The following is a 27,355-nucleotide window of genomic DNA, read 5'->3' on the forward strand; positions in this document are numbered from 1 at the left end:
TTGGTATTTCTATCAAGTCATTTCCTTTGAACACACCTCCATTTAGCACGTAGCATTTAGCGAAGCATTTGTTAATAGCACTGCATTGGAGTTATTTGGGTTGCACATAACTCGGTGGCAGCGTTTTAGAAAATGCACCCACCGCTGGATTGCATTCCTTAAGAGGAAGGAGTGTCTCCCTTTTTTTTCTCCCACCACAGCACACTCACGGCCTGGTGCTTTGCCCAAATTGTTCCCCACCTGTTGAATGAGAGTCAATGGTATGAATCTTGAATAACCCAGGACCGTGCAAGCAGGAGATGAGGAATTGTGTGTGTGTGGTAGGTGATGGGGAGGAACAGAGTGGTAAAGCATTACCACAGCTACCAACCATGCCAGAGAAAAGCGCTTTAAGTGGCAGAAAACCTTAACTGGAGTCCCAGCTTCATAGGAGCATCCTCAGTCCCAAGCTGTCTCGATTTATTCAGCTGTATAGTAGGGATAAATAGGGACTAACGTGGTTAAACAGCTGCCCTCGGCCCTAAGTGAAAATACTTTATAAACCGGCGTGGCAGCTCATGCTTATAATCCTAGCACTTTGGGAGGCCCAGGAGTTCAAAACCAGCCTGGGCAACATAGACCTCGTCTCCATTAAAAACAAAAGAAGGGCCGGGCGCGGGGTCTCACGCCTGTAATTCCAGCACTTTGGGAGGCCAAGGCGGGTGGGTCACGAGGTCAGGAGCTCAAGACCAGCCCGGCCAAAACAGTGCAACCCCATCTCTACTAAAAACACAAAAGCCGGGAGTGGTGGCGGGCGCCTTGTAATCCCAGCTACTCAAGAGGCTGAAGCAGAGAATTGCTTGAACCCGGGAAGCGGAGGTTGCAGTGAGCCGAGATCGCGCCACTGCACTCTAGCCTGGGCGACAGAGCCAGACTCCGTCTCAAAAAATAAAAAAAAATAAAAAACAAAACAAAACAAAAAACTTTGTAAAGAGCCCTCTCGCTCATTACCACCAGGGCTGCGCAGGGCGAGAGGGCTCCACTTCCCCTGGAAGGCAGGACCCAGACCCTCCCCAGGTGCTCGAGTTGTGGCTGCGGTTCGCGACTCCGCCCCACTTATCCGGCTTGTTAGAAAAGTCCCACCTGTCATCAATGATTCGTCTGAAACGAATAGGCGCCTGAGGTATCCTCACATTTTATTGGTTAATGCTGCTGTTTGTCTTCGGGCGGCGGCCTCTGAGAAATGTAGTTCCGGAGAACACGGAGTCTTTCCGCTTCCGCTGCTCAGTGGTTATCCCAACATCCGTGTTTAGGGCCTTAGTGTCGTGTGGGAACGTTGCGTCCCCGAGGAGAACATGTCACGGGGGCCGAGTCGTCCGTATTCTTAGGGCCTCGGCGGGCGGGAGTAGCTCTCACCTCGGGCCTGGGCCTCGAGCCAGGGTCCGGCGGCCTCCAGCCCTGGCCCCGAGTCCCCGCGATCTGACCCGGAGGCAGGATACGCCCCTTGTGCTGGTGGCGCCCTATTCCCGCTGCCCGCTGAGCCTGGAGGGACGACGCTGGCCCTGTAGCCGCCGAGGCGCCCCTGGCCGCGGGGCCCGCGTTTGCCCCGTAAAGATTGCAGAGAAAGTCGCCCGCGGAGCAGAGTAACCTCCCAGTGTAAGTCACCCAGTCTGCAGTCGAAGGATTGAGCCACTGTTCATTTTCCTGCCTTAAACCAGCTACGTGACCTTGAACAAGTCCCTTGAGGTCTCTAAGCCATGATTGCCTCAGCTCTTAAGGGAGTTCAAGCCAGAGTATCTCTTAACTCTCCAACTGTACTATCCCGTGAGTCTATGTTTATTATCCTTTCTCTTAAAGCTTGCAACCTTAACCAGGGTAAATGTCCCAGTCTGGGCTAGAATTAGGATGTCAGCGCTGAGAAATCCTGAACGGTGCGCCCAAGGCTGAGAATCCAGCCAGAGGCGAGGGTAGTTGAGCGGTTGGAGTATTTGAATCGCTGACATTTAGAGACGGCTCCACCCCGAAGCTGCTCTTCAAGGTGCGACTACCTGTGTGAGTCTGACTGGTACTAGACATTTGCTATGCAACACCCTGTAGTTCTGAAGACCAGTGGCTTGGGAGGGTGGGCAGTTTATTGTCGCATATATAATCTCCGTCAGCCCACCCACATTCGTCAGTGGATAATTGGCGTTTTCTCAGCTTTAAATTAATTGCTATGCAAACACAGCTTCAAGCTCCTCTACTTTTCAACCAGATCACTAGCCCTTGACTCCTCTTATCAAACTTGGGGAACTGCCACCCCACCAGTGACTCCACAGGCACCAGGGCATGCAGCAGGGCGGGGACAGGAAGGCTCTCTTCTTCACCTCAAGCCGGCTGGGCTAACACTTGAGATTTTTACTAGAGTTCACTTTGTAATGTATGTCTCTTGACTCTAGAATTTCAAGAGAAGTTCCATTTAGTGGCTTCTAAGTGGGAGTTCTGAGATGGTTTCCCAGTGAGGTGATAGAAGATGTTTGAGCTTCAGAGTGCAGTTGCAAGGCTCTTCTCTGACCTGAACAATGGCTGTAGCTGTGGACCAACAAATCCAGACTCCTTCAGTACAAGATCTCCAAACAGTTAAACTGGAAGAAGATTCCCACTGGGAGTAGGAAATTTCCCTTCAAGGGAATTACTCTGGACCGGAGACATCCTGCCAGAGCTTTTGGCATTTCCATTACCAAGAAGCATCAGGACCCCGAGAGGCCCTCCTCCAGCTCCGGAAGCTCTGTTGTCAGTGGCTAAGGCTAGAGAAGTACAAAAGAGCAGATCCTGGAGTTGCTGGTCCTAGAACAGTTGCTGACTGTCCTTCCCCAGGAGATCCAGGTCTGGGTCCCACAGCAGCATCCAGAGAGTGGAGAGGAGGCAGTGGCCCTGGTGAAAGACTTGCAGAAAGAACCTGGAAGACAGAGGCTGGAAGTGAAATATAAAAACATAGTTCTGAGCAGTTAAAATAGAGGTATGTGAGAGGCAGAGCTGCCTTGGGTTGCTAGCAGTGTGGGCGATGTGTAGTACTTCACTATTTGTGTTAAACTGGAATTTGCTTATTTCGTGGTCATGGTAGCTGCAACTTTCCTTCCAAGTTGAGGCTGACTCTTCAGAGAATGCACAACACTGGCTGCTCTGAGTGTCCGTCCCTGCCATTAAATAAGAAAATTGCTTAAAATGGCATGAGCCTCACTCTGATCAGGGAGGAGCACATATGACAGGGATCTCTTTTTGGAGAACAGCTCTCATTCTGCAGCAGCCAGCTAGAGGCAAGCGGCTTCAGTGGCCTTTATCGACATTATTGAGCCTATTGCAAAACACCTGAATTATCCTATGTTTTTTTGCCTAGGGGTTGGCAAGGCAGGTAGGAGCAGTCCCCAGAGAGCTAGGTGGCCAGGATGCAGTGGTCCATGGCTTTATCTCCATAAAGCCTTCCACATGTCCACCCTCTTTACTGCTGTTGCAGGCTTTTGCATAAGACTGGCTTTTTCCTCTGCCTTTTTTTTTTTTTTTTTTTTTGGGAGATGGAGTCTGGCTCTGTCACCCAGGCTGGAGTGCAGTGGTGTGATCTCGGGTCACTGCAACCTCCACCTCCTGGGTTCACACCATTCTTCTGCCACAGCCTCCCAAGTAGTTGGGACTACAGGCGCCCACCACCACGCCCGGCTAATTTTTGTATTTTTGTAGAGACAGGGTTTCACCATATTGGCCAGGCTGGCCTCAAACTCCTGACCTTGTGATCCACCCGCCTTGGCCTCCCAAAGTGTTGGGATTACAGGCATGAGCCACTACGCCCAGCCTTTCCTCTGCTTTTTTATGTTTGGGATGTTTAAGTTTTAGTCCCTACAGAATTTTGACCACTTCCACCCCTTGAGGAGGGACAGGATGTGCTCTCAAAGGAGAAGGAGCCCTCAAGATCAGTACTGAGTTCTCTAAACATCCGTCCGAAGCAAGCACAGACAGAACTGCCTGTTTCAGGCAATAGTGAAGAAGTTCACAGCCAGAACCAGAGGAACAGTTGAAGCACAGCCCCAAAGTAGAACTCCAGCCTGTCCACAAGGGTGGTAAGAAAGTAGCAGTGTTGGCCCACGTGCGCCGCACGCCCTGATCGCAGCGGGGCCATGGTGTGTACGTGCAGAATGCGTGGAGCGAGCTGCGCTTGCTTGCCCTGCACTCCTCCACAGCCTGGGCCGGACCACCTGGGACGCTGAGGTGGCCGAGGGGACCGGTCTTGCGCACCCCAGGCCCGGTCTTGCGCACCCCAGGCCCGCGCGCCCAAGCCCAGGTTGCGGTTCGCCGCACAGGCCGCGTTCTCTCAACCCACGGTGGCGATGAGGCGCTGAGGCGGCCGCCGGCGCTGCGCGGGAGCCTAGGACTCGGAAGCGGCTGGGCCGAGGGCGCTGGGTGCCGGCCTCCCTGAGCCAAGGGTAGCAGGTACATGGCGCAGTAACGGCCCCTATCTCTCTCCCCGCTCCCCAGCCTCGGACGAGGCCGTCGGGCCGCCACCTCTCCTGCTCAGCTGCCTTCGCCATGGCCAATGACAGCTGCGGGCCCGCAAGCCGAACGAGACTGGCGGTACTGCGAGCTGTGGGGGAAGATGGAGAACCTGCTGCTCTACAGCCGCCCTTCCTACTGCTGCAAGGAGCACCAGCCTCAGGACTGGAAGAAGTACAAGTTAGTGTGCCAGGGCAGCGAGGGTGTCCTCGGTCACGGAGGCAAAGCCTAGTTTGCTGACATTGAACCCAACTTTGATAGACTGCTGTTTTTCTGGTCTGACCGTCGCAACCCTCATGAAGTACAACAAGGTACGCAATAACTGGTATTTTGATGCACATGAGAAAGCACGAGCTAAAGTAAAATATCTAACAGGTGAAAAGGTGTGAGGGTTGAACTCAATAAACCTTCAGATTCAGTCAGTAAAGACGTCTTATAGAGCCTTTGATCCAGCAATACCCCACTTCACCTACAATAATTGTTGACGCTATTTGTTAATTTGTGAATACGAATAAATGGGATAAAGAAAAATAGACAACCAGTTCGCATTTTAATAAGGAAACAAACAACTTTGTGTGTTGCATCAAACAGAAGGTTTTGACTGCTGTGGCTTTGTACTGCATGATCAACTTAGAATCTGTGATTGCTTACAGGAAGAAGATAGGCTACTAATTGAAAATGTTTTTACCTCTGGATATGAAATAAGTGCCCTGCGTACAATTTTTTTCATTCTTATATTTTGCCAGATCTGTTACCTAGCTGAGTTAATTTCATCTCTCCTTTTTTTTTTTATATCAAGTTCGAATTGGGATCATTTTTCTATGATTAGGTATAATTTATCAAAACTGAATTGAGAAAAAAATTACAGTATTCCTCAAAATAACATCGATCTATTTTTGTAAACCTCTTTGTACTATTAAATTTTGCCCTAAAAGACCTCTTAATAATGATTGTTGCCAGTGACTGATTATTAATTTTATTTTACTTAAAATAAGAAAAGGAGCACTTTAATTACAACTGAAAAATCAGATTGTTTTGTAGTCCTTTCTATCTTACACTAATTTGAACTCTTAAAGATTACTGCTTGTTTTTTTTTTTTTGAGACAGAGTCTTGCTCTGTCGCCCAGGCTAGAGTGCAGTGGCGGGATCTCAGCTCACTGCAAACTCTGCCTCCCCGAGTAGCTGGGACTACAGGCGCCCGCCACCTCGCTCGGCTACTTTTTTGTATTTTTTTTTCAGTAGAGACAGGGGTTTCACCGTGTTAGCCAGGATGGTCTGGATCTCCTGACCTCGTGATCCGCCCGTCTCGGCCTCTCAAAGTGCTGGGATTACAGGCTTGAGCCACCGCGCTTGGCCTACTGCTTGTTTTGACTTTGTCAGTAATGAAACCCAATTGTAAAACGGTCACCATTTACTACCAATAACTTTTAGTTAATGTCTTACAAGGAAAAAGACACAATAAGAAGAGGTAATTTTTTTTTTTTTTTTCAGAGTCTTGCTCTGTTACCCAGGCTGGAGTGCAGTGGTGCATTCTTGGCTCACTACAACCCCTGCCTCCCAGGTTCAAGCAATCCTCCCACCTCAGCCTCACAACTAGCTGGGACTGTAGGCACACACCACCATGCCTGGCTAATTTTTGTATTTTTAGTAGAGATTGGGTTTCGCCATGTTGCCTAGGCTGGGGTTTAAGTTAAATTTTTTTAAAAACTAAAGTGACTGGCACTAAGTGAACTTGAGATTATCCTCAGCTTCAGGTTCCTAAGATAAGGGCTTTCTTAAGCTTTCAGATAATGTATCCTCTAGGTGTAGACAATAATGCCCCATTACTAAGTCTTTTCCTTTGCTTCTCCTTAAATTGATTATACTTCCAAATTTGCTGTTATGTTTTTTCCTAATACTGTGATTTATTTGATCTACAGACAAGAACCTCGTCTCTACTGAAGAGCATCAAGGGGAGATTATGTACGCATTGAAACCGAAGTGTGTTGTTACCAACTTAATGTGCAGTAACTCCTCAGGGGTCTGTTAAGGCATTTCCCAGATGTGATGCCAGCCTTCTTACCTGTACTGAAAGATGTTTAGCTTAGAAGAAAAAAAAAGTCCAAAATCAGATTAAAAAAAAAAAAGAAGTAGTAGCAGCGTGGGGAAGAAGGAAGTACCCTTCCGTGGGGAGGGCATAGAAGTACTCTCTGAGTGCAGAAAGTGGGGTAGAAGGTACAGCTCCCTTCTACTTGGAAGATTGGTATGTGGAGCTCAGGCTGACTGCATGAATCTCTGAGATCCTAAATGGGCACCTCCAAAGTGAAGAAGGACCTCGGTTGGCATGTTTTGTAAAATAACATAGGGGAGCCTGTGGCACATTTCCTTATGTGAGTCAGAGATTACTGGTCCCAGTAGGTTACAGTTGGAGACAGATTTTAGGTCTAGTTGGTGGGAAGGGCAAAGGGTAGGGTTAAACTAAGGTGCAGTAATCCTTAAAACAGTTCAGTGTCCCCAAACCAATTTAGATGACTCAGGTGTTTATCAAAACTGAAAAACAAGGCCAGTTGTGGTGGCTCGTGCTTGTAATTCCAGTACTTTGGAAGCCGAGGTGGGTGGATTGCTTGAGCCCAGGAGTTCGAGATGAACCTGGGCAATATGGTGAAACTCCGTCTGCTCTGAAAATACAAAAAAAAAAAAAAAATTAGCTGGGCATGATGGCAGGCACCTGTAGTCCCAGCTACTCAGGAAGGCTGAAGTGGGAGGATCACCTGAGCCTAGGAGGTTGAGGCCAAGATCGTGCCACTGCACTCCAGCCTGGGTGACAAAGGGAGGCCCTGTCTCAAAAAAAACACAAAAAACAAAAAACCTGAAAAACAAAATCATAAAACCCTGACAGTCAGTACCTAGATGGATATGGAGAGGAAGACCTAAAACTTTCATCTTAGAAATGTTTCATTTTGGTTTTTCACCAACCTTCCTTTGATAGGACAAAGCAGATACTAAGAGGAGGAGGAAAGGCTGTTCTGTGTCTGAACCCAGTTGGGCTAGTCCCCAATAGGAGCCAAGAGCCATGTACTCTAATGCCTCCTTTTTCTTCCCCCAGCTGAAGTGTGTTGTTACCACTGATCTTCTGGCTCTGAGAATTCCTGCAGAGAAGAGCAGGGTGGCGAGGAGATAGTGAGCAACTCCCAGGTGAGTCAGCCATTTCTCTTATACAGGTCACCTTTTCTCTCTCTTTTTTTTAAATAGAAATATAACTCTTGAGGCACAGCTCAGTTTTCTCCTTTTGGGAAAACTATTAAGTCATTTGTCTTTACGGATTATATATTTTTAAATTTTTCTCTATATTTTTAATTATACTTTTAAGTTTTGGGGTACATGTGCAGAACGTGCAGGTTTGTTACGTAGGTATATACGTGTCATGGTGGTTTGCTGCACCCATCAACCCATCGTCTACATTAGGTATTTCTTCTAATGCTCTCCCTCCCCTAGCCCCCAACCCCCTTCAGGTCACCTTTTACTACCAGAGTGGGGCTCCTGCAACCAACTAAAGCCGCTCAGAAATTCCGAAAGAATTTTACCCAGCAGGGAGGCCCAGAAATTTAAAATTTAGGCTCCAAAATTTCATCAGCCTGCAAAAGTTTGCCCAAATCTCCTTACCCATATGAGGCCAGTGCCACGGCTGTGGTAATGAGGGATTACATTAAAATTATTCTTTTCTTTGACCCTGAAATCATCAGATTCTAGTGATGTGCTTGTTTGCCTTAAAGATACTCGTTACTTCATTCTGTGTTGGGATATTGCTCACATGGCATGCAGTATTGTGTAGTGGAGGAAAAAAAACAAAAACCAAAAGCTTCAGAGTCCAATAGCCTTGAGTTGAATTCCCAGCCACACCCTGGACTCGCTCTGTAACTCTGGGCAAGTCTGAGAAGCTTCTGGCTCAGTGTATAGGTGTTTAATAAATGTCAGCTTGTTTCTTTTCTCTCTCTCCTCCTGCCCCCTTTATTGCATTTAAGAGCTAAAATAATCACTGTTTCGTTTCTTCTGTTTTGTCACTTGCCCTGACTCAGGCATTAGAGAGGCATTTTGTTCCGAGGCCACGTGTTTGAGAGGGAGTGTTATGTTTCCTCAGGAGTTAGCCACACCTGGTGATTCGGCTGTATATATCTCCTAGGAGCATGGAGGGATCCAGAATCTGGACAGAAGAACCACCTAGAAATAACTGGGCAGAATTCTGAAAATGAGGTCATGCTGGGTAAGAATGCCTTTTTTTTTTTTTCCCATAGTCAAAGTTAGCTATAGAGTTTCTGTACTCCAGACCTTTTTCAGGTTGAATTTTTTTTTCTTTTCCCCTATGTCTGTTCTTATTTATTTTTTTTAAACTTTTATTTCAGTAGTTTTTGGGGAACAAGTGATGTTTGGGTACGTGGAAAAGTTCAGTGGTGACTTCTGAGATTTTGGTGCACCCATCACCCAAGGGTAGTCTTTTTTATCCATCAAGTCTGTACCCAATGTGTAGTCTTTTTTTTTTTCTTTTTATTTGAGACTGAGTCTCACTCCATCACCCAGGCTGGAGTGGAGTGGTACAATCTTGGCTCACTGCAATGTCTGCCTCCCGGGTTCAAGTGATTCTCCTGCTTCAGCCTCCTGAGTAGCTGGGATTACAGAGATGTGCCACCACGCCCAGCTAATTTTTGTATTTTTTTTTTAGTAGAGATGGGGTTTCACCAGGTTGGCCAGGCTGGTCTTGAACTCCTGATCTTAAGTGATCTGCCTGCCTCAGCCTCTCAAAGTGCGGGGATTACAGGCCTGAGCCACCGCGGGGCCCCAATGTGCAGTCTTTCTTTTATCCCTCACCCCCTTGCTCCCACCCTTTCCCCCTGGGTTGAATGTTTCAAATCTATTTTTTCCTCAAATCTTACTTAAAAGAAAGCCAATACCATAGTCAGTTTCACCAAGGATGAGTTTCTTGACCCAGAAAGGAAAGCTCATTTTAGGGAGATGGTCAGTTTAGGTATGTGTCTGAATTTTATTTAAGATAGGTGAACACAGATACATAGTTGTGCATTTGGGCCTGAATTTTTTTTCTAATTGTTCTTTTCACTGAGCTTTCCCAAGAACCCCCTCAGACTTTAAAAAAAAAAAATTACTATCAGCTGGGCCGGTGGTTCATGCCTGTAATCCCAGCAGTTTGGGAGGCTGAGGCAGGCGGAACACCTAAGATCAGGAGTTCAAGACCAGCCTGGCCAACATGGTGAAACCCTGTCTCTACTAAAAATACAAAAATTAGCCAGGCATGACATCGCGTACCTGTAATCCCAGCTACTCGAGAGGCTGAGGCTGGAGAATCGCTTGAATCCAGGAGACGGAGGTTGCAGTGAGCCGAGATTGTGCATTGCACCCCAGCTTGGGTGTCACAGCGAGACTCTATCTCAAAAAAAAAAAAAAAAAAAATTACTCTCTCTTCTCCCTGGCACATAAAATGGTTGGAATTAGATTTACCAAACCATTACATCTCCCTTTTGTGTGCCTGCAAACAGATTTTCCAATCCATAGGCCCAAAGTGAACTCCCACATGGAGTAGGAGGAAAACCCGCAGAGTCTAGATCTTCACATTCTGGAGAAAAGGAGAATGTGAAAGACTGCTCAGTGGCTGGGGTGAGAGTCAAGTCTGGCCAGGTGCTAATCTGGAGAAAGCCAAGACCTGGAGCTAGCTGGAGTGGCAGGCCCTGGAGGATGAGAAGGTGGCAAAAGTGCACTGGGGATACAAGGAAACCAAGGTTTTTCTGGGAATTCTCAGAGGCCTGGATCCATGAAAAACTCCGCATCGGCCATCGAAACCACCAGGTGTACCAGATTATGGCTGAGCAGCTACAAGAGCATGGCTTCATGTGAACCCTGGAGCAATGTTGCTATCGGTTCAAAAACCTCCTGACCAACTACTGCAAAGCCAGGAGCACCTACACACCAGGCACCAGTGCCTTCTATGATGAGATGGATGCCCTGATGAGTCCTTGGGCACTTGCTAACACCTTTGATGCCTTAGAGGTGGTAGGAGGCCGCCTTCAGGATTGAGAGGATTCCAAAGGGAACCAGGGCATAGCACTAGAAGATGTGGTGGGATGGTAATGAAGTAGTGGAGTCTCAAGAAGAATCCTGGAGCCTTGGTCCCCAGGCCTTGAGGTAGAATCCCAGTGGCAACTCTCCCCCACAGTGGACCTCAGAGCAGTGGGAGCAATGCAGTCCTGTGGGAAGCATTCAGGCTCAGAATCAGATGTGATTATTGTCCTGGCTCTGCTATGACTAATTTAGGTCTGGAATGGCCTCATTGGGGGAAAAATTGGTGGCAACTTTAAGGGAATACTATTTATATCCTGTCCTCAAATATTGCTTGACTCAACCCTCTACTGAACCAGTAGTCCAGGGTGGCTCACAAAGACCACTTTGAGGCTCTTGCTCTGCCTATAGCCAAGGAGTCTCCCTTCCTGCCTTTAGTAACAACATTACAGGAACAGAGGAGAGAAAGGTAGGAGTTAAAAGTTCCAGTCATTTGTTTCCATCTAAAGTGCCCTATAAGCCAGGCATGGTGGCGCATGCCTGTAGTCCCAGCTGCTCGGGAGGCTGGGGCAGGAGAATCACTTGAGCCCGGGAGTTGGAGGCTGCAGTGAGCTGTGATCATGCCACTGCATTCCAGCCTAGGCAACAGAGTGAGACCCAGACTCAGTTGAAAAATAATAATGTTATTATTAAAATAATTTAAAATAAAGTGTTCCATAGATGTGAACACTGCATAGATTATATACAACAGTCTGCCATTTAAAAGGCTTGTTGTTCTTGGGCAACCTCGTTAAACACCCTTAGCCTCCATTTTCTCATCTGGACAGTGGACATATGATGGTTTCTACCTCCTTGGGCTATTATGAGGATCCTGACACAGTATTAGCACTTGGCAAATGTTAGTTTTCATTATTATCATTATAATTATGATGATGTCCCCTCCTGCTTTTCCTTGAGCAGGACTTCCAGTTCCCCAGCCAGATGGGGTCACAAGGCTGCAGAAAAGTGAAGAGCTTTGGAATGAAGTTCTCCAGGACTTCAAGGAGATTCAGAAAACGTCCAGTTCAGGTGGGAAATGAGTAGGAGCTAGCATTCCACCAACAAAGTCAGCCCTGGGATTCTAAACTCGGACAAGCCAGCACTGGGCAAGGGCTGAGAGGGGAACCAGGTGCTCAGTGCTCCCAGTTTACTATTCTGTGGTGTGGAAAGCACAGGAGTAGGGAAAAGAACAGAGAAGCAGGTGGCACCCAGGAAAGCCTGTTCCCCTAAGTTTGAACTTTAGTTACCTTGAAAAAAGGTATAACTGAATTGTGAGTGTTTATGATTTTATCTTTAAATTTCTGTTTCTTTTTTTTTTTTTGAGACGGAGTCTCACTCTGTCACCCAGGCTGGAGTGCAGTGGCACAATCTTGGTTCACTGCAGCCTTTACCTCCCAGGTTCAAGCAATTCTCCTGCCTCACCCTCTCAAGTAGCGGGGATTATAGGCGCGCCACCACCATGCCTGTCTAATTTTTGTATTTTTAGTAGAGACAGGGTTTCACCATGTTGGCCAGGCTGGTCTTGCACTACTAACCTCAGGTGATCCACCCGCCTTGGCCCCCACAAAGTGCTGGGATTACAGGTCTGAGCCACTGTGCCTGATCTATCTTTAAATTTCTATTTGAATTTATTTAGGTTTTTTTAATAAAAATCTTTTTCTTTTTCTTTTCTGTTTTTTAGAGACAGGGGCTCACCATGTTGCCCAGGCTGATCTCGAACTCCTCCTGGACTCAAGCCATCCTCCCACCGCAGCCTCCCAAAGTACTGGGATTACAGACATGAACCACCATGCTTGACCTGAATTTTAACTACAATTAATTATCACTTAGCCTGGTTAATAGAAAAAATAAACATGGAAAACCCCAAATTAAAACTAGAGTCAACCTTAGATTATTAGAGGGATGAATTTCTCATCCTTAAGATGACCTTCCCCTCCCTGGTGGGGCTGTCATTTTGTTGGAATTTAAGGGATCTGATAAATCTGGGTACTTTGAATGTGGGAAAGGCTTCAGTGATCATTCTAACCTTACAGCACACTAGAGAATCCACACTGGGGAGAAGCCCTACAAATGTAGAGAGTGCTGGAAGAGCTTTACCCAGAGCTCAAGCCTCATTACACACCAGAGAATCCATACAGGAGAGAAACCTCATAAGTGTAGTGAGTGTGGAAAAAGTTTCATCGGTAGCTCACACCTCAGTGTACACTGGCGAATGCACACTGGTGAGAAACCCTTCCAGTGCCCAGAGTGTGCAAAAAAGTTCAGAAAGCTCCACCCCCACCAGCCACCATAGGGTTTCACACAGGAGAGAAACCCTATCTGGAATGTGGGAAAGGTTTCAGTGACCACTCAAACCTCATTACCCACCTATGAATTCACACTGGAGACCCTGTAAATGCGGGGAATGTGGGAAAAGCTTTAATCAGAGCTCAAGTCTCATTATACAGCAGCAAATTCACACAGGAGAAAACCCCTGGCTGGGCGCGGTGGCTCACACCTGTAATCCCAGCACTTCGGGAGGCCAAGGTGGGTGAACTGCAAGGTCAGGAGATTAACACCATTCTGACCAACATGGTGAAACCCCGTCTCTACCAAAAATACAAAAATCAGCCGGACATGGTGGTGTGTGCCTGTAATTACAGCTACTTGGGAGGCTGAGGCAGGAGAATTGCTTGAACCAGGAAGTCGTAGGTTACAGTGAGCTGAGATCGTACCACTGCATCCCAACCTGGTGACAGAGCAAGACTCCATCTCAAAAAAAAAAGAAAAGAAAAAAACCCCTATGAATGTAGTGAATGTGGGAGGTGATTCAACAATAGTTCACATTTTAGTGCACATCAGAGAACCCACATGGGAGACTCTAAATGTTCCCTAAATGTAGAAGAAATGTTTTTAAAGCATTGAGGCTGAAAACAGTAGGAAATCCATCCCAAGAAAGGGTTTGTCTTGCCCTTGATTCTCTACCACATCACTCACATGAGATAAAGAGAAAATTAAGATTTCAGTCTGACAGACTTTTCTTTCTCTCACTAAACACTCACTTGGCTTATTAAATAGCAGTCAGGGTTTTCTTATTTGTGCTGTTGAGACAAGTCAGTTTCCAGAGTCTTCAGAGACTACTTCTGAATTTGATTATGTCACCATCTCAGTGAGTCTTCACTGTGATTCTGTGCCTTAACTTTCAGTTTGGCAATGGGGTGAGATTCTTGTCTCTGAGACCCTCCCTCAAGGACAGAGGCGGCTCTGCACTACTGCACTGATGACGTTAATGATGGTTGGGTCAGCTGTGGGCTGTTTGTTCTAAGCACCTGGCAGCTAGACATGGGTTTATTAACTAAAGGAAATCATAAAGGTCTTCTGTTGTTCTCTGAGAGGACTGGGGCTCAGAACATGTCTACATTTCCCCAGATGCCTTTTCTTAGGATTGACTTGGCATCAATTGAGAGGAAAGCATTCTATATACTTAATCCTTTGGAGGAAGGGAAAGGAGAATAGTTCCAACACTAGAGGTTGGCTTTTTAACCATAACTTACTCCTCCTCTCAATGTATTGGGTTGAACCTTACAAGATTGCTGTTTTGGTCTACAAAACCAGCAATTTTACAATTCAATCTAAGTAGAATTTGTGTGGCAGGATTGCTTTAAATGTGCAACAGCGCTTGCAGTAGAGCCTTACAGCTCATACTGTATCCTAAAAATGTGAGACTGGGTCTAGAAGGTTGTGAGCCAGAATAATGAAGTACAAAAAGCCTTTTCTGTATATGTCCAGAGCAGTAACTAGGAACCATGGCATTAAGAAGTGTCCTAGTTGGAGAGCTTACCTCTCTATCACCTTCTTCAAGCGCACTAGTTCCTGTCTATGCTCAGGTGTCCTCAGGGCTGGGGTCTCCAGATCCTGGGGAAGAGTCTACGTGTAGGCCAACGGGTTCCTGTGGATTTGAGCCTCTCTCTAAGAGCCGAACAGAGACCCTGGAAGGACTCATGTACAGAACAAATGGGATTTAGAAATAAATGAAACACGGTTTCTACCTCTGAAAATGGTTCTTTTTGTGTGTTTAAACTATTTTCCCACAACTTTCTAGAATTGCAAAACAAAGCACAATTTACAAATGAGTATACCAATTAGATTCATGAAATATGATTAAGTCATGAGTCGTGTTTTTGGAAAAGAGAAGAACTTACCCAAATATCTGTCAAAAGTCACTGATGGGCTGTGGCATGACATTCTTTTTTTCTTTAAGAATTACCTTTGGCTGGGCACGGTGGCTCACACCTGTTATCCTAGCACTTTGGGAGGCCAAGGTGGGTGGATTGCCTGAGCTCAAGAGTTTGAGACCAGCCTGGGCAACACGGTGAAACCCTGTCTCTACTAAAATACAAAAGAAATTAGCTGGGTGTGGCAGCGTGCACCTGTAGTCCCAGCTATTTGGGAAGCTAAGGCAGGAGAATTGCTTGAACCCAGGAGGTGGAGGTTGCAGTGAGCCGAGATCACGCCACTGCACGCAAGCCTGGGCGACAGAGCAAGACTCCATTTCTACAAAAAAAAAAAATAATAATAATAATAATTCAGCCACCTTAGGAAGCCTCTCATTTATGTATTTCTAGCATGTAGTTAGTGTTGCGCATGGGAAGGGCTTAATAGATGCTGACAGAGTGAACAACTTATTTAACCTTATCACCTATTGTGTGTGTGTGTATGTGACAGGGTCTCACTCTGTTGCCCAGGCTGGAATACAGTGGCATGATCACAGCTCACTGCAAACTCCACCTGCCAGGCTCAGGCAATCCTCCCACCTCAGCCTCTTGAGTAGCTGGGACTACAGGCTCACACCACCACACCCAGCTAATTTTTCTATTTTTAGTAGAGACAGGGTTTCACCATGTTACTCAGTCTGGTCTCGAACTCTTGGACTCAAGTAATCCACCTTTCTTGGCTGCCTACATTGCTGGGATTACAGGCATGAGCCACCATGCCCAGCCAATTTTTTTTTTTTTTTAAGGGACAGGATCTTGCTATGTTGCCCAGGCTGGTCTACTCCTCAGCTCAAGCAATCTGCCCACCTCAGCCTCCAAAAGTGCTGGGATTACAGGTATGAGCCACCATGTCCAGCACACTTTAATATTCACTATGGGCCCTCAAAAGGAAATGTTTGTGGGGCCACCAAAAGCAAATGTCCCTTGAACCTAGTCACTTGGGGGGACAAGTGTGGGAAAGTGCACCTGTGTACCCATGAGAACCACTCAAGACGAGCAGAAATCTTGTTTTGCTATTTCCTTAATTGCTACTAGGGCTGGGATTTTTTTATGTTTATTGGCCCCTCTACATTTTTTTCTTTAAAAAAATTCACAAAGCATGTTTGTTAGCTCTTTCAATTCTCCCTATGCTAGTGTGAAGACAGGGACAAAACACTGCCATTTTACACTCCCAGATGTAACAGTAGCTACCAAGTAGTTACCCCATGCATTTCTTCTAACCTTCACAATATCACTACGAGGTAGTTCTTACTATCCTCATTTTACAGATAAGGAACCTGAGGCTAAGTGACACTGGTGTACTTGCCCAAGGCCACACAGCTGGTAACAGGGACTGGCAGTCACTTGAGTCCTACATCAGTAGCCTTGCTACTACAGCAGCTCCTCCCCTTTCTAGAGGCCTGGATGGAAAGATGCTGGTGTCAGCAGGGGGCACAAAGGTCCACCCAATCCCACACATGCAAAGAGGCATCATTTGTTGCTGATAACAAAGTCCTTGGTCTGCAGGGGTGCCAGGTGTGGGTGGTGACCAAAGGAGCAGGGTCCATCCCGTTTCCATCTAGGAAGACGTGACCTCTGTGAGTGAAGAGAGGTTCTACTTGGCTCTGCGTTCCATTCCAAGATGTGGCATCATAGACCTGGACTGTACCATCAAAACCTGAGAATATAGAAAAGAGAGGCTTGACAATGAATCCCTAATTTTATTTTAAAATAATTTTCTTTCTTTTTTTAATAGAGATGGGGTTTCACCACGTTGACCAGGCTGGTCTTGAACTCCTGGCCTCAAACAATCCTCCCATCTCAGCCTCCCAAGGTGCTAGGATTACAGGCATGAGCCACTGCACCCAGCCCCTAAAATACTTTTAATAATTTGCTCTGTGGTACCAAAACAGGCTATTGGATGAGGAATCAAGGCACTTAAAGGTTAACCATGGGCAAGTAGCATCTGCCCTCAGTGTTGGCAGCTGATGACTCCCTGGGGCATGTAACCATGGGCATCGTTGTGCACCTGTTACGCATGAGGCTTGAAGGCTAATTCTGGACAAGTATTACCTCTTTTAATCCTCAGAACTGTATGACACAGATACTGTTATTTTCCCCAGGAAACTGAGGCTTAAGAGACTTCTTCAAACCTTTGCAAGTTGCCCCAGATTCCAATCCCCTACCTCTGGGTCCCTCTCAGCAGATGGCCTTGTCTCCTACTCAGTGAGGGAAACAGAAGCCTTTGGAGAGAAATACCCTCACGTCCCTGCACAATCTAGCTGCACGCACATTCATCCCATCCTGCCATCTTCCTGTTACTGAAGAGCCAGCCCCTCTACCTGAGCTTGGCTCTTCTCTTCTTTCTGGATCCTGGCATTTCTAATCATCCTTTCTTGCTCTCAATGATTTTTTTCAACCCCCACCTGTCTCAACAGATCCTTCCTGTTGGCTTTTAGATACCCACATTAAGTACCCAAGCAACTAGATGCCACCAGACCAGACCCAGGAGCCTGCTGACCTAACTGGCTTACTACTTTTTTTTTTTTTTGAGGCAGAGTGTTGCTCTGTCACCAGTCTGGAGCACAGTGGCGTGATCTCAGCTGACTGCAACCTCCGACTCCCGGGTTCAAGTCATTCCCCTGCCTCAGGCTCCCAAGTAGCTGGGACTACAGGTGTGCACCATCACACCTGGCTAATTTTTTTTATTTTAGTAGAGACAGGGTTTCACCATGTTGGCCAGGATGGTCTCGATCTCCTGACCTTGTGATCCACCCGCCTCGACCTCCCAAAGTGCTGGGATTATAGGCGTGAGCCACCGCGCCTGGCCAGCTTGCTACATTTCAAAAGGTAAGTAGGCTGAGAAGTACCCTTGAGGTCCTGTCCCCGCTTCTCTTTTTTTTTTTTCTTTTTGGGACAGAGTCTCTCTCTGTCGCCCAGGCTGGAGTGCCGTGGCGCAATCTCAGCTCACTGCAAGCTCCGCCTCCCGGGTTCACACCATTCTCCTGCCTCAGCCTCCCGAGTAGCTGGGACTACAGGCGCCCGCCACCGTGCCCAGCTAATTTTTTGTATTTTTAGTAGAGACAGGGTTTCACCATGTCAGCCACTGTCCCCTCTTCTTTCTGACCCAGCCCTATGTCTGTCTCAGTGTCTTACTGTCTGCAGGCCCCTCCACCAACCTAAGACCTGAATTCCTGCTAGGCTAGGAAAGGCCTGCTGCCAGTGTGTGGAAGTTTAGTAGCCAGTGGGGGAAAAGGCCTGCCACTGAAGAACGTGGAGAGTTCGAATTTCTCTGTGAGCAACTTTAACTTCTGGAGTCAGGTTTATCATGTTGCTGGAGGCTCCTTCCTGAGCACGCAACAGTCCCCTGAAAGAAAGAGATCAGATAACAGACAAAATCCTGCTCGGTAGTACCTGAGATGGCCAAGCAATTCTTCAGGCTTGGGGCCCAAGTCACTCGTAGCAGCTCTGGGTCAGGGCTAGGTATGGATACTGGGCACTGGACTGAGCTCACAGGATGGCAGAGATCCCGGGGGTCAAGAAGACAAAGACGCCCATCTGAGCCAAGGCTGGCAATGCTGGGCCCAGGGCCCTGGCCCCTGCTCCCAACTTCGGCACACCATCTCTCTCCACCAGACCCAGGGCCAGGGCTGCGATTCTCCAACGGTGCCCACTTCTGGCGGGTGTCAACAAGCCCCAGCTGGCCCGAAGCACAGCAGAAGGCAAAGGTGTCTGCATCTAGGACCTGCAGGCTACTCAGCTCCTCACTGTCACTGACATCTGGAAGACCAAGAGCAAAGGAGACAAGCAGCTGAAGGCAGATGGATCTGGCAATCTGGCAGGGCTGGCTGGTCACAGGTCCCTTTCCACCAGTCCCAGGCAGAATAAATCACATCTCCCTTCCCACTCATCTTGCCATTGTCTGCTCGGCTGGTTGGGTGCTGGTCCCTGGGACTGCCTAATCCTGCCCCAGCATGGGAGCCTTTTGAGGCCAGGGCTCACCTCTTATTCACCGTGTATCCCCAACACCTGGCACACAGGGTTGAACTCAGTTTCCATAGTGGCTGAGTTGGGCTGGGGGGTGATGCCGGCCGGAGCAGCCAGCAAGGGGCAAAGTACCACAATACCTGAGGTGTACGTGGTCTTCCGGGATTCCAGATCAACGACCTGCAGACTGCGGAGTCTCGCCCCATGGAGGACTCTAGGTGCCATCGAGGTGAAGACAGCCACCCTAGGCCAGAGACTCTCCTCTTTCTCATGCACACCAATGGTGCTGACAGCTTTAATGACATCTAGGGGAAAACGAAAAGAGGCTAAAATCCAGAACTTTAATGAAGGTTTGAAACATGACAGGCCAGCCAGCTGTCATCCCCTGTACATTTAGAAGGTCAAGAAAGAAAAGGAGCTGCCGGTTGGCAAGAGATGATGTTGAGACATAACCACTCTGACTCATGTTTACATTTTTGAAACCATCAGAAACATTTCAATTTCTTTATTATTTGTCTTATAAACTGTTTTTTGGAAATAGAAGATAATGCCATCTGAAAACCCAAAAAGCAATTCTGGCTTTTTATATTTTTGTGGAGAACAGGTAGAAGAAAAGGAATGAACATGCTGCTGATGTCACACCTTCAGCGACAAGTCACAGGTACAGAATTCATGAACTGATATTATTTCTTCAAAAACGTGTTCCATGACCTCGAGTGACTTGCTAAAGCCTAGCAAGTACAGGTCACGTTATAGATGTCATTGTCTTGTAAGGTGGACAAGAAAGTCCACATCTTTTTTACACTGAATGGAACATCCTTGGCTTTGAGTCAAGTTTTGTTTTGGTTCTTTTGTTTTTTTGAGACAGAGTCTCACTCTGTTGCCCAGGCTGGAGTCCAGTGGCACAATCTCAGCTTACTGCAGCCTCCACCTCTCAGGTTCCAGCAATTCTCCTGCCTCAGCCTCCCGAGTAGCTGGAATTATAGATGTGCACCCTCATGCCCAGCTAATTTTTTTGTATTTTTAGTAGAGATGGGGTTTCGCCATGTTGCTCAGGCTGGGCTCAAACTCCTGGTCAGGCGACCCACCTACCTCGGCCTCCCAAAGTGCTGGGATTACAGGCATGAGTCACCGCACCCAGCCAAGTATTAGTTTTTATTTGGTTGTCTCCACCCGCTAGGTTAACAGGCAGGTTCTCCTCTCTGTATTCTACATCTGAGGCTTCTCTTAATATATGCTTAATGCTGCCAAAGAGGTGAGCTCACTTGAGCAGCCTTAGCTCTGCCCTTGCCACTGCCCCTGCCTAGGGACAGTAGTTCTCTGGATGAACTCAATTCCAGGAGCAGGTTATAGGAAGCTCCATTTGGGGCTTGGATGTCATGTGGTTGCTAATTCATCTTGTCTGCATTAAAGTAGATACTGCACCTGGCTCTGAGTCTACTTCTTTTTTTTTTTTTGGAGACAGAGTTTTGCTCTTGTTGCCCAGGCTGGAGTGCAGTGGCATGATCTCGGCTCACTGCAATCTCCACCTCCCAGGTTCAAGCGATTCTCCTGCCTCAGCCTCCCCAGTAGCTGGGATTACAGGTGCCCACCACCATGCCCGACTAATTTTTTTTATTTGTAATAGAAATGGGTTTCACCATGTTGTACAGGGTGGTCTTGAACTCCTGAACTCAAGTGATCCACCCAGCTCAGCTTCCCAAAGTGCTAGGATTACAGGCATGAGACTGTCCCTAGCCTGAGTCTACTTCTTAACTGGCTCAGATTAGGGGACAGGGGTGTATGAGTCACACTTTCCTAGAACCCCAAACCCCATCAAGTCAAATTCACTCACCACTGTCCTCTGCAACTTGCCACACCTGCAGATAACAACCTGGAAGGCCACTAGTCACCAGCAATCTATTCAGAATAAACAGAAAATCAGTCCAGACCATGGGGAGCTTATCCACACAGGTCCCTTCCCCTCTCCAGCCCACTTAGCTTGGGACTCCACTTCCCGTATCAGGAAATCTTACTGCAAGATCATCAAGGCCAACCACCCTCACTTCACAGATAAGAGGCAGGCTCAGTCCACTTTAGGGAGACTGAGCCTAAGCTTCCATGTGTCATGATGGTAACCTAGAGAGAACACCAGTATGGGGCCAAACACAACCTGACCCAGAGACTCTTAGCCTCTCCCAACTAAGCAATTATCACCCAAGAGCAACAGAAGAGCATCCTTCTGTCCCGTTTCTATTCCCTGGAGCAACTCCGGTAGACCTGTTTCTTACAATAGTCAAAGGGTTCTGGGGGGCTATGAAGCCACAGCAGTGGTTTCTTTGTATTCTAAATCTGGGCGTATCTGTGCACACACTTGTGTACTCACATGTGCCCGTGTGCTGAGGGGGTGGGAATGGAGAAGAGGAGGCAGAATACCCCTCAGGCATCCCATCCTGCGTGGATGGTCTGGATCACAGAATTGACCATACCTGGTATGTGGCACGTGCTTTAGATCAAAGATAGACCTGTCTGAAAATCCTCCATGGCGCACTTTGAAATCTCTTTCTGGGAATAAGCCCTACAATACAAAGGAGTAGCCAATCAGAGCCAGTTCTTCAAATGAACATTTCAGAGGAACTCTTAAGTGAGGAGTCAGGTCCCAGCCTGGCAGGAGGCCATGGAAGCCACTCAGCTGGTGATAGGGCGTTGGTGTGCTGGTATTTGGCAATGTTGGTCTCAGCTGCCTACACATACAGCTTCCTTTTTCCTTTGCACATCCAAAACCCTTCTAGCCTTTCACTAGCCCCTTTTACTACAGCACAAGCATTATACTCCAGGCCTTCCTAGAGAAGCCAGAGAAGCTTAACAGCTTCATCAAAGAAAGCAGTGGACACATCCCCATTTCTCCCTCCATTCTCCTGCTGGAAACCAGGTGGATTCCTCTAACAATAAAAATTAACAATGACAACTTATCAGTGTTCACTGTGTCAGGCGCAGTGTTTAGGGCTTTATCACATTTAATTCTTACAACCTCCTATGATATAGGTACTATAATTATCCCTATTGTACAAATGACACAATTAAGACACAAGGAGCTTCAGCCACTTTTCTAAGGTCATGCAGGTATTAAGTTGTGAATTTGAACCAAAGTCTCTCTAGCCCAAGTCCATACTGTTGGCCACTAGCCCTACTATCTCCATGTAAGGAACGAGAGGCAAGGGAAAAGGAGGTGGCCATAGAAGAAACAAGGCAAACCTGGTGGTGAGCAGGGACGTAAATCACTTCTCACAGCGAGGCTCAGTCTGGGTGAACCCCTGACTCAAGCCTGACTGGAGATGGGGAAGATGATAGCTTCTGTAGCCTCTGGGTTTTATGAGTACAAATTTGGCTTTTTTTTTTTTTTTTTAACTTTTTTTTGAGACAGAGAGTGTCACTCTGTAGCCCAGGCTGGAGGGCAGTGGCGTGATCTCAGCTCACTGCAACCTCCGTCTCCCCAGTTTAAGCTATTCTCCTGCCTCAGCCTCCTGAGTAGCTGGGACTACAGGTGTGCACCACCACACCCATTTAATTTTTGTATTTTTAGTAGAGATGGGTTTTCGCCAAGTTGCCCAGGCTGGTCTTGAGCTCCCAACCTTAGGTGATCCGCCTGCCTCAGCCTCCCAAAGTGCTGAGATTACAGGCATGAGCCACCATGCCTGGTCTTTTTTAACTTTTTAAATTTTGTGAAGAGACAGACTTGCCATGTTGTCCAGGCTGGACTTGAACTCCTGGTATCAAGCAGTCTGCCGCCTCAGCTTCAAAAAGTGCTGGGATTATAGGCGTGAGCCACCATGTCAATCTACAAACTTGGCATTTTTCCTGAGCTTTCTCTCTTGAGATTCTAATTCAGTATGTTTGGGAAGTATGCTAGGAATATGCATTTTAGCCAGCACTCCTAATGGCCCTGGTAGGGTGGTCCTCAGGCTATGATAAAAACTGGGCCACATCTGCATGGGATCTAGCCTCTCCCAGGCTGAGCAGTGTTTTTCTATGTCCTTGTCTAGCCTCTCGGCCTCTTCTATTCTAAACAATTCGACCCAACTTCATACCATGGTGATGCCCTAAGATAAATTTATTTACTTACTTTTGTGAGACAGAGTGTCACTCTGTTACCTAGGCTGGAGTGCAGTGGCGCCATCTCAGGTTACTGCAACCTCTGCCTCCTGGGTTTAAGGGATTCTCTGGTGCCTCAGCCACCCTTGAGTAGCTGGGATTAAAGGCATATACCACCACACCCAGCTAATTTTTTTTTTCTTTTTTTTTTTGAGACGGAGTCTCGCTCTGTCACCCAGGCTGGATGCAGTGGTGTGATCTTGGCTCACTGCAACCTCCACCTCCCGGGTTCAAGCGATTCTTCTGCCTCAGCCTCCCGCGTAGCTGGGACTACAGGCATGCCACCATACCCGGCTAATTTTTGTATTATTAGTAGAGATGGGGTTTCACCATATTGGCCAGGCTGGTCTCAAACTCCTGACCTCATGATCCGCCCGCCTCAGCCTCCCAAAGTGTTGGGATTACAGGCGTGAGCCACGTGCCTGGCCGAATTTTTTTTATTTTTAATAGAGATGGCGTTTCACCATGTTGGCCAGGCTGGTCTTGAACTTCTGGCCTCAAGTGATCTGCCCACCTCAGTCTCCTGCTCCCAAAGTGCTGGGATTACAGGCATGAGCCACCACGCTCGGATTGTTTCTTATTTCATTAAATAATTTAAAAACAAAACAAAACAAAAAAGGCCAGGTGCAGTGGTTCACACCTGCAATCCCAGCACTTTGGGAGGCAGGAGGATTGCTTGAGCTCAGGAGTTCGAGACCAGCCTGGGTAACTTGGCAAGACTCTGTCTCTACCAAAAAATACAAAAGCTAACCTGGTGTGGTGGCACATGCCTGTGGTCCCAACTACTTGGGATCCTGAAGTGGGAGGATGGCTTGAGCCCAGGAGGCAGACGTTGCAGTGAGCTGAGATCACGCCACTGCACTACAGCCTAGGTGACAGAGTGAGATCCTGTCTCAAAAAAAAAAAAAAAAGAAATGTGGGGCCAGGAGTGATGGCTCATGCCAGTAATCCCAGCACTTTGGGAGGCCGAGGCAGGTGGATCACTTGAAGCCAGGTGTTCGAGACCAGCCTGGCCAACATCGCGAGACCTCATCTCTACAAAAAAATTTAACAATTCGCCAAGCATGGTGGTGCATGCCTGTAGTCCCAGCTACTCGGGAGGCTGAGGCGGGAGGATCACTTGAGCATGGGAGGTTGAGGCTGTAGTGAGCCAGGATCGCACCACTGCACTCCAGCCTGGGTGACAGAGCAAGCCCTTGTCTCGAACAAAAAGGAATTCAGGAGCAAACACTCCAATTCCTGCCCCTACGTGGCCCTACAAGGTCATCTGCCTGTATGCCTCACTCCTCCCTTGTCCTCTGATGACTAATAGCATCCCCTGGACTCCTGATCTATCCTCATCTTCTATTCCTGGAAGCAGGAGCATGTTCCCTGTGATATTCCCTCATTTTCACCCTCTCCCTCTTCGAGGGTTACTTTCCCACAACTTGTAACTCTGCTCAAGCCTCTGTGTTTAGGAAACCTTCCCTCAGATCTGTGTTTCCAACTAGTTGCTGCTTTAGCTTCTTCCCTCCCTACATTTCCTGACTCTGCTTCCTCTTCATTTTTAGTCTTTGGGCCTAACCATCACCAGCAAAAATCCTGTAGCAGAGGTCACCAAGAGCTTCCCAATTGCCAGTCTTATGAATGAACTCTTCAATTCCTCATCTGAATGATTTTTGTTTTGTTTTTGAGATAGAGTCTTGCTCTGCTGCCCAGGCTGGAGTGCAATGGCACGATCTCAGCTCACTACAACCTCCACCTCCCAGGTTCAAGCGATTCTCCTGCCTCAGCCTCCTGAGTAGCTGTGATTACAGGCACACGCCACCACACCTGGCTAATTTTTGTATTTTTAGTAGAGATGGGGTTTCACCATGTTGGTCAGGGTGGTCCCGAACTCCTGACCTTGTGATCCGCCCAACTTCGGCCTCCCAAAGTGCTGGGATTACAGGCGTGAGCCACTGTGCCTGGCCTTCAATTCCTCATCTGAATGATTTTATTGGAATTCTAGACAGCTACTAACTCTTTTCTTCTTGAGAAGTTCTCTTCTCTTGGCTTCAGAAACATTGGCCTTTTCTGAGATTCCCCTACCTCAGAGGCTATTCTTTCTTAGTATTCTTTGGGGGTTCATCTTCCTGTACTCATCCTTTAAATGTGTTCCCTGAGTTTCTGTCCTCACTATATTCTCCTCACTCCTTACATACCACACATTCACTAGGTGACTTTAACCACTCTGAGCATTTCAACTGCCCTCTATATCCTTAATCGCTCCCTAAATCTATTTCTGATAAAGTATAACCCACCTCTTCCTCTGATAGCCCTCTGTAAACCACGAGACATTCTACAGCATTGATCTCTGTGCATATCTGCCTCCCTCTATTAGACTAAAAGGGCAGGCCTAGCGCTTGCTGTCTTTCCAGTATCCAGGACAATACCTGGTAGATAACAGGAGCACCACAAATATTTAATAAATAAATAAAAGTCGACATACTCAGCATTTATATTTCAAGTTACCTTGTTTTCCTTTACAGAAAGTCTGAGCGGTAATTTCAGATGAAGAATTTCATTCTTTTTCAGGCTTTCATAGCCAGCAACAAAGACTCCTGGAAAAAGAAGCAGAGGTAGCTGTGACAAATTGTTAGAAAGACTGCAGACCATGGATAGGTCTATAAACTCCACCCAATCCCCCAAAGTAAGGATAAATTCCTTCAGTGTGCAGCCTTGTATGGAGGAATTGAGTATCTGGTTTTCTTTTTTTTTCAGACAAGGTCTCGCCGGGTCAGCCAGGCTGGAGTGCAGTGGTCTGATCACAGCTCACTGCAGCCTCAACCTCCCAGGCTCAAGTGATCCTCCCATCACAGCCTTCGGAGTAGCTGAAATTATAGGCGTGGGCCACCATGCTCGGCTAATTTTTGTAATTTTTGTAGAGACAGGGTTTCCTCGCTCAGGTTGGTCTCAAACTCCTGGAATCAAGCAGTCTGCCCGCTGCCTCAGCCTCCTGAAGTGCCCAGCCTGAAGATTTTTTTTTTTTTTTTTAGACAGTCTCACTGTTAGCCACACTGGAATGCAGTGTCATGATCTTGGCTCACTGCAACCTCCACCTCCTGGGTTCAAGTGATTCTCCTGCCTCAGCCTCCCCAGTAGCTGGTGGTGCACAGGTGTGCACCACCTCGCCCAGCTAATTTTTGTATTTTTAGTAGAGACAGGGTTTCACCATGTTGGCCAGACTGGTCTCGATCTCCTGACCTCAGGTGATCTGCCCACCTCGGCCTCCCAAAATGCTGGGATTACAGGCATGAACCACTGCTCCCGGTCAAAGATCTTAATAAAAGGAATATTAGTGCTGATGGGGCATCAAATTGCTACAAGTGACTCTCAGGTGCCCAGAAGAGTGGGTTGGGTCCCTCTAGGCTTAGCTCCTGAAACCCAGCTCAGGAGTGAAATTCCCTCTCCTTCAGGGCCAGGAAGGTATACCACCTTTGTCATCAATCCATTCAAGGACTCGAGTGGCTCCTGAGAGGTCGAATGCATAGAAATCCTCGTACCTGCACAAAAGGGACATAAAATCACACGATGCACAGCACTTCACAGCTCAGATAACTCCAAGATGGCAGCCGCATGGTTCAGTGGCCCAAGCTCTGGAGTCAGGAAGACGTGGGACCGAGTTTGCTTCGCATTTTACTCCCTGTTTCTGGGACCAGGCCAGTCTGTTGATGTCCCTGAGCCTCTGTCCTCATGTGTGGACCTCCCAGGGTACCCAGATTTCCCAAGGTTGACATGAGGAATCAATGAGGTCATCTGTGTTCTGAGCTGAACTCAGAACTGAACTCCCAAGGCTGACATGAGAATCAATGAGGTCATTTGTGTTCTGAGCTGAACTCAGAGGCTGGCGCAAACTAACTGGGCACTGCTTCTTCACAAGCCAGGCTCTTACTAGTAATCTCACAACACACGCACGCAGGAAGGAGCCATTTCCTAAAGATGGGGGCCTAGGCCCAGGCGGAGTCCTCCGCCGCCGAGAGCCCCGAGGCCACAGCTGGCCCACTGTGCACCAGGATCTCCAACGTGCCTCCACCTGCACCCATCCGCCCGCCAGGCCAGATTCGGGCCCAGCTCCCGTCTCCCAGCCCCGCATGATTTACAAGCGCAAGGATTCCACCAGCCAGTCCTCCTCAGGATCCATGGCAACGGCCGCTTCCGGCGTCTCACTTCCGCTTCAGAGCCTTCGGGGCCGCGCGGCTCTCGCGACATGTGGGCAGGGCCTCCCGTTAAGGGCGGGGTCAAGAGGCAGAGCTGCGCACCAGACTGGGTGGGTTACGGGTTTTCTTTGCGAAAGCTACGGGAAAGTGACCTGAAATCGGGACTTCCCGGCTGTCAGCTCCGAGCAGGCCTTGAGGACCAAATGATCGCCCGTTTTAGGGCCGGGTGTTTGCAGCCCAAGAGAG

The 27,355-nt window shown here is 47.7% G+C and overlaps 1 protein-coding gene and 1 long non-coding RNA gene across 14 annotated transcripts; one reads left to right on the plus strand and one right to left on the minus strand.

Annotated features, from left to right (window-relative positions):
• The first annotated feature begins 896 nt into the window (after positions 1 to 896).
• LOC101006542 lies at positions 897 to 20,228 on the plus strand. 13 transcript variants are annotated; one of them, XR_004185051.1, is made up of 9 exons: positions 897 to 1,803; positions 2,418 to 2,977; positions 4,486 to 4,811; positions 6,420 to 6,462; positions 7,586 to 7,674; positions 8,556 to 8,740; positions 11,503 to 11,610; positions 15,581 to 17,663; positions 17,979 to 20,228. It is a non-coding gene; the product is annotated as an uncharacterized LOC101006542 (long non-coding RNA). The 13 variants fall into 13 exon arrangements; XR_004185059.1 differs by lacking the exon at positions 17,979 to 20,228 and having other exon boundaries at positions 910 to 1,803; positions 4,526 to 4,811; positions 15,581 to 16,485; XR_004185054.1 differs by lacking the exon at positions 15,581 to 17,663 and having other exon boundaries at positions 911 to 1,803; positions 18,450 to 18,549.
• WDR73 (WD repeat domain 73) lies at positions 15,841 to 27,154 on the minus strand. The gene is made up of 8 exons (XM_003901334.3): positions 27,053 to 27,154; positions 26,388 to 26,455; positions 25,425 to 25,513; positions 21,269 to 21,357; positions 20,635 to 20,699; positions 18,941 to 19,105; positions 18,228 to 18,593; positions 15,841 to 16,491 (listed from the first exon to the last, which is right to left on the minus strand). The coding sequence occupies exons 1-8, from the start codon at positions 27,091 to 27,093 to the stop codon at positions 16,256 to 16,258; spliced, it is 1,119 nt and encodes a 372-aa protein (XP_003901383.2). The 5' UTR covers positions 27,094 to 27,154; the 3' UTR covers positions 15,841 to 16,255.
• Positions 27,155 to 27,355: the final 201 nt, after the last annotated feature.

Source organism: Papio anubis, chromosome 7 (assembly GCF_008728515.1).
Source record: "Papio anubis isolate 15944 chromosome 7, Panubis1.0, whole genome shotgun sequence".
Classification (NCBI taxonomy): Eukaryota; Metazoa; Chordata; class Mammalia; order Primates; family Cercopithecidae; genus Papio; species Papio anubis.

Bases quoted from the DNA above. Each gene is read 5' to 3' on its own strand.
- WDR73 (XM_003901334.3), bottom strand. From the start codon at position 27,093: ATGGATCCTGAGGAGGACTGGCTGGTGGAATCCTTGCGCTT. The intron at 26,456-27,052 runs GTAAATCATGCG...CCTTTTGTGCAG, and splicing joins CTGGTGGAATCCTTGCGCTT to GTACGAGGATTTCTATGCAT. The intron at 16,492-18,227 runs GTACTACCGAGC...CTATATTCTCAG, and splicing joins GAATTGCTTGGCCATCTCAG to GTTTTGATGGTACAGTCCAG.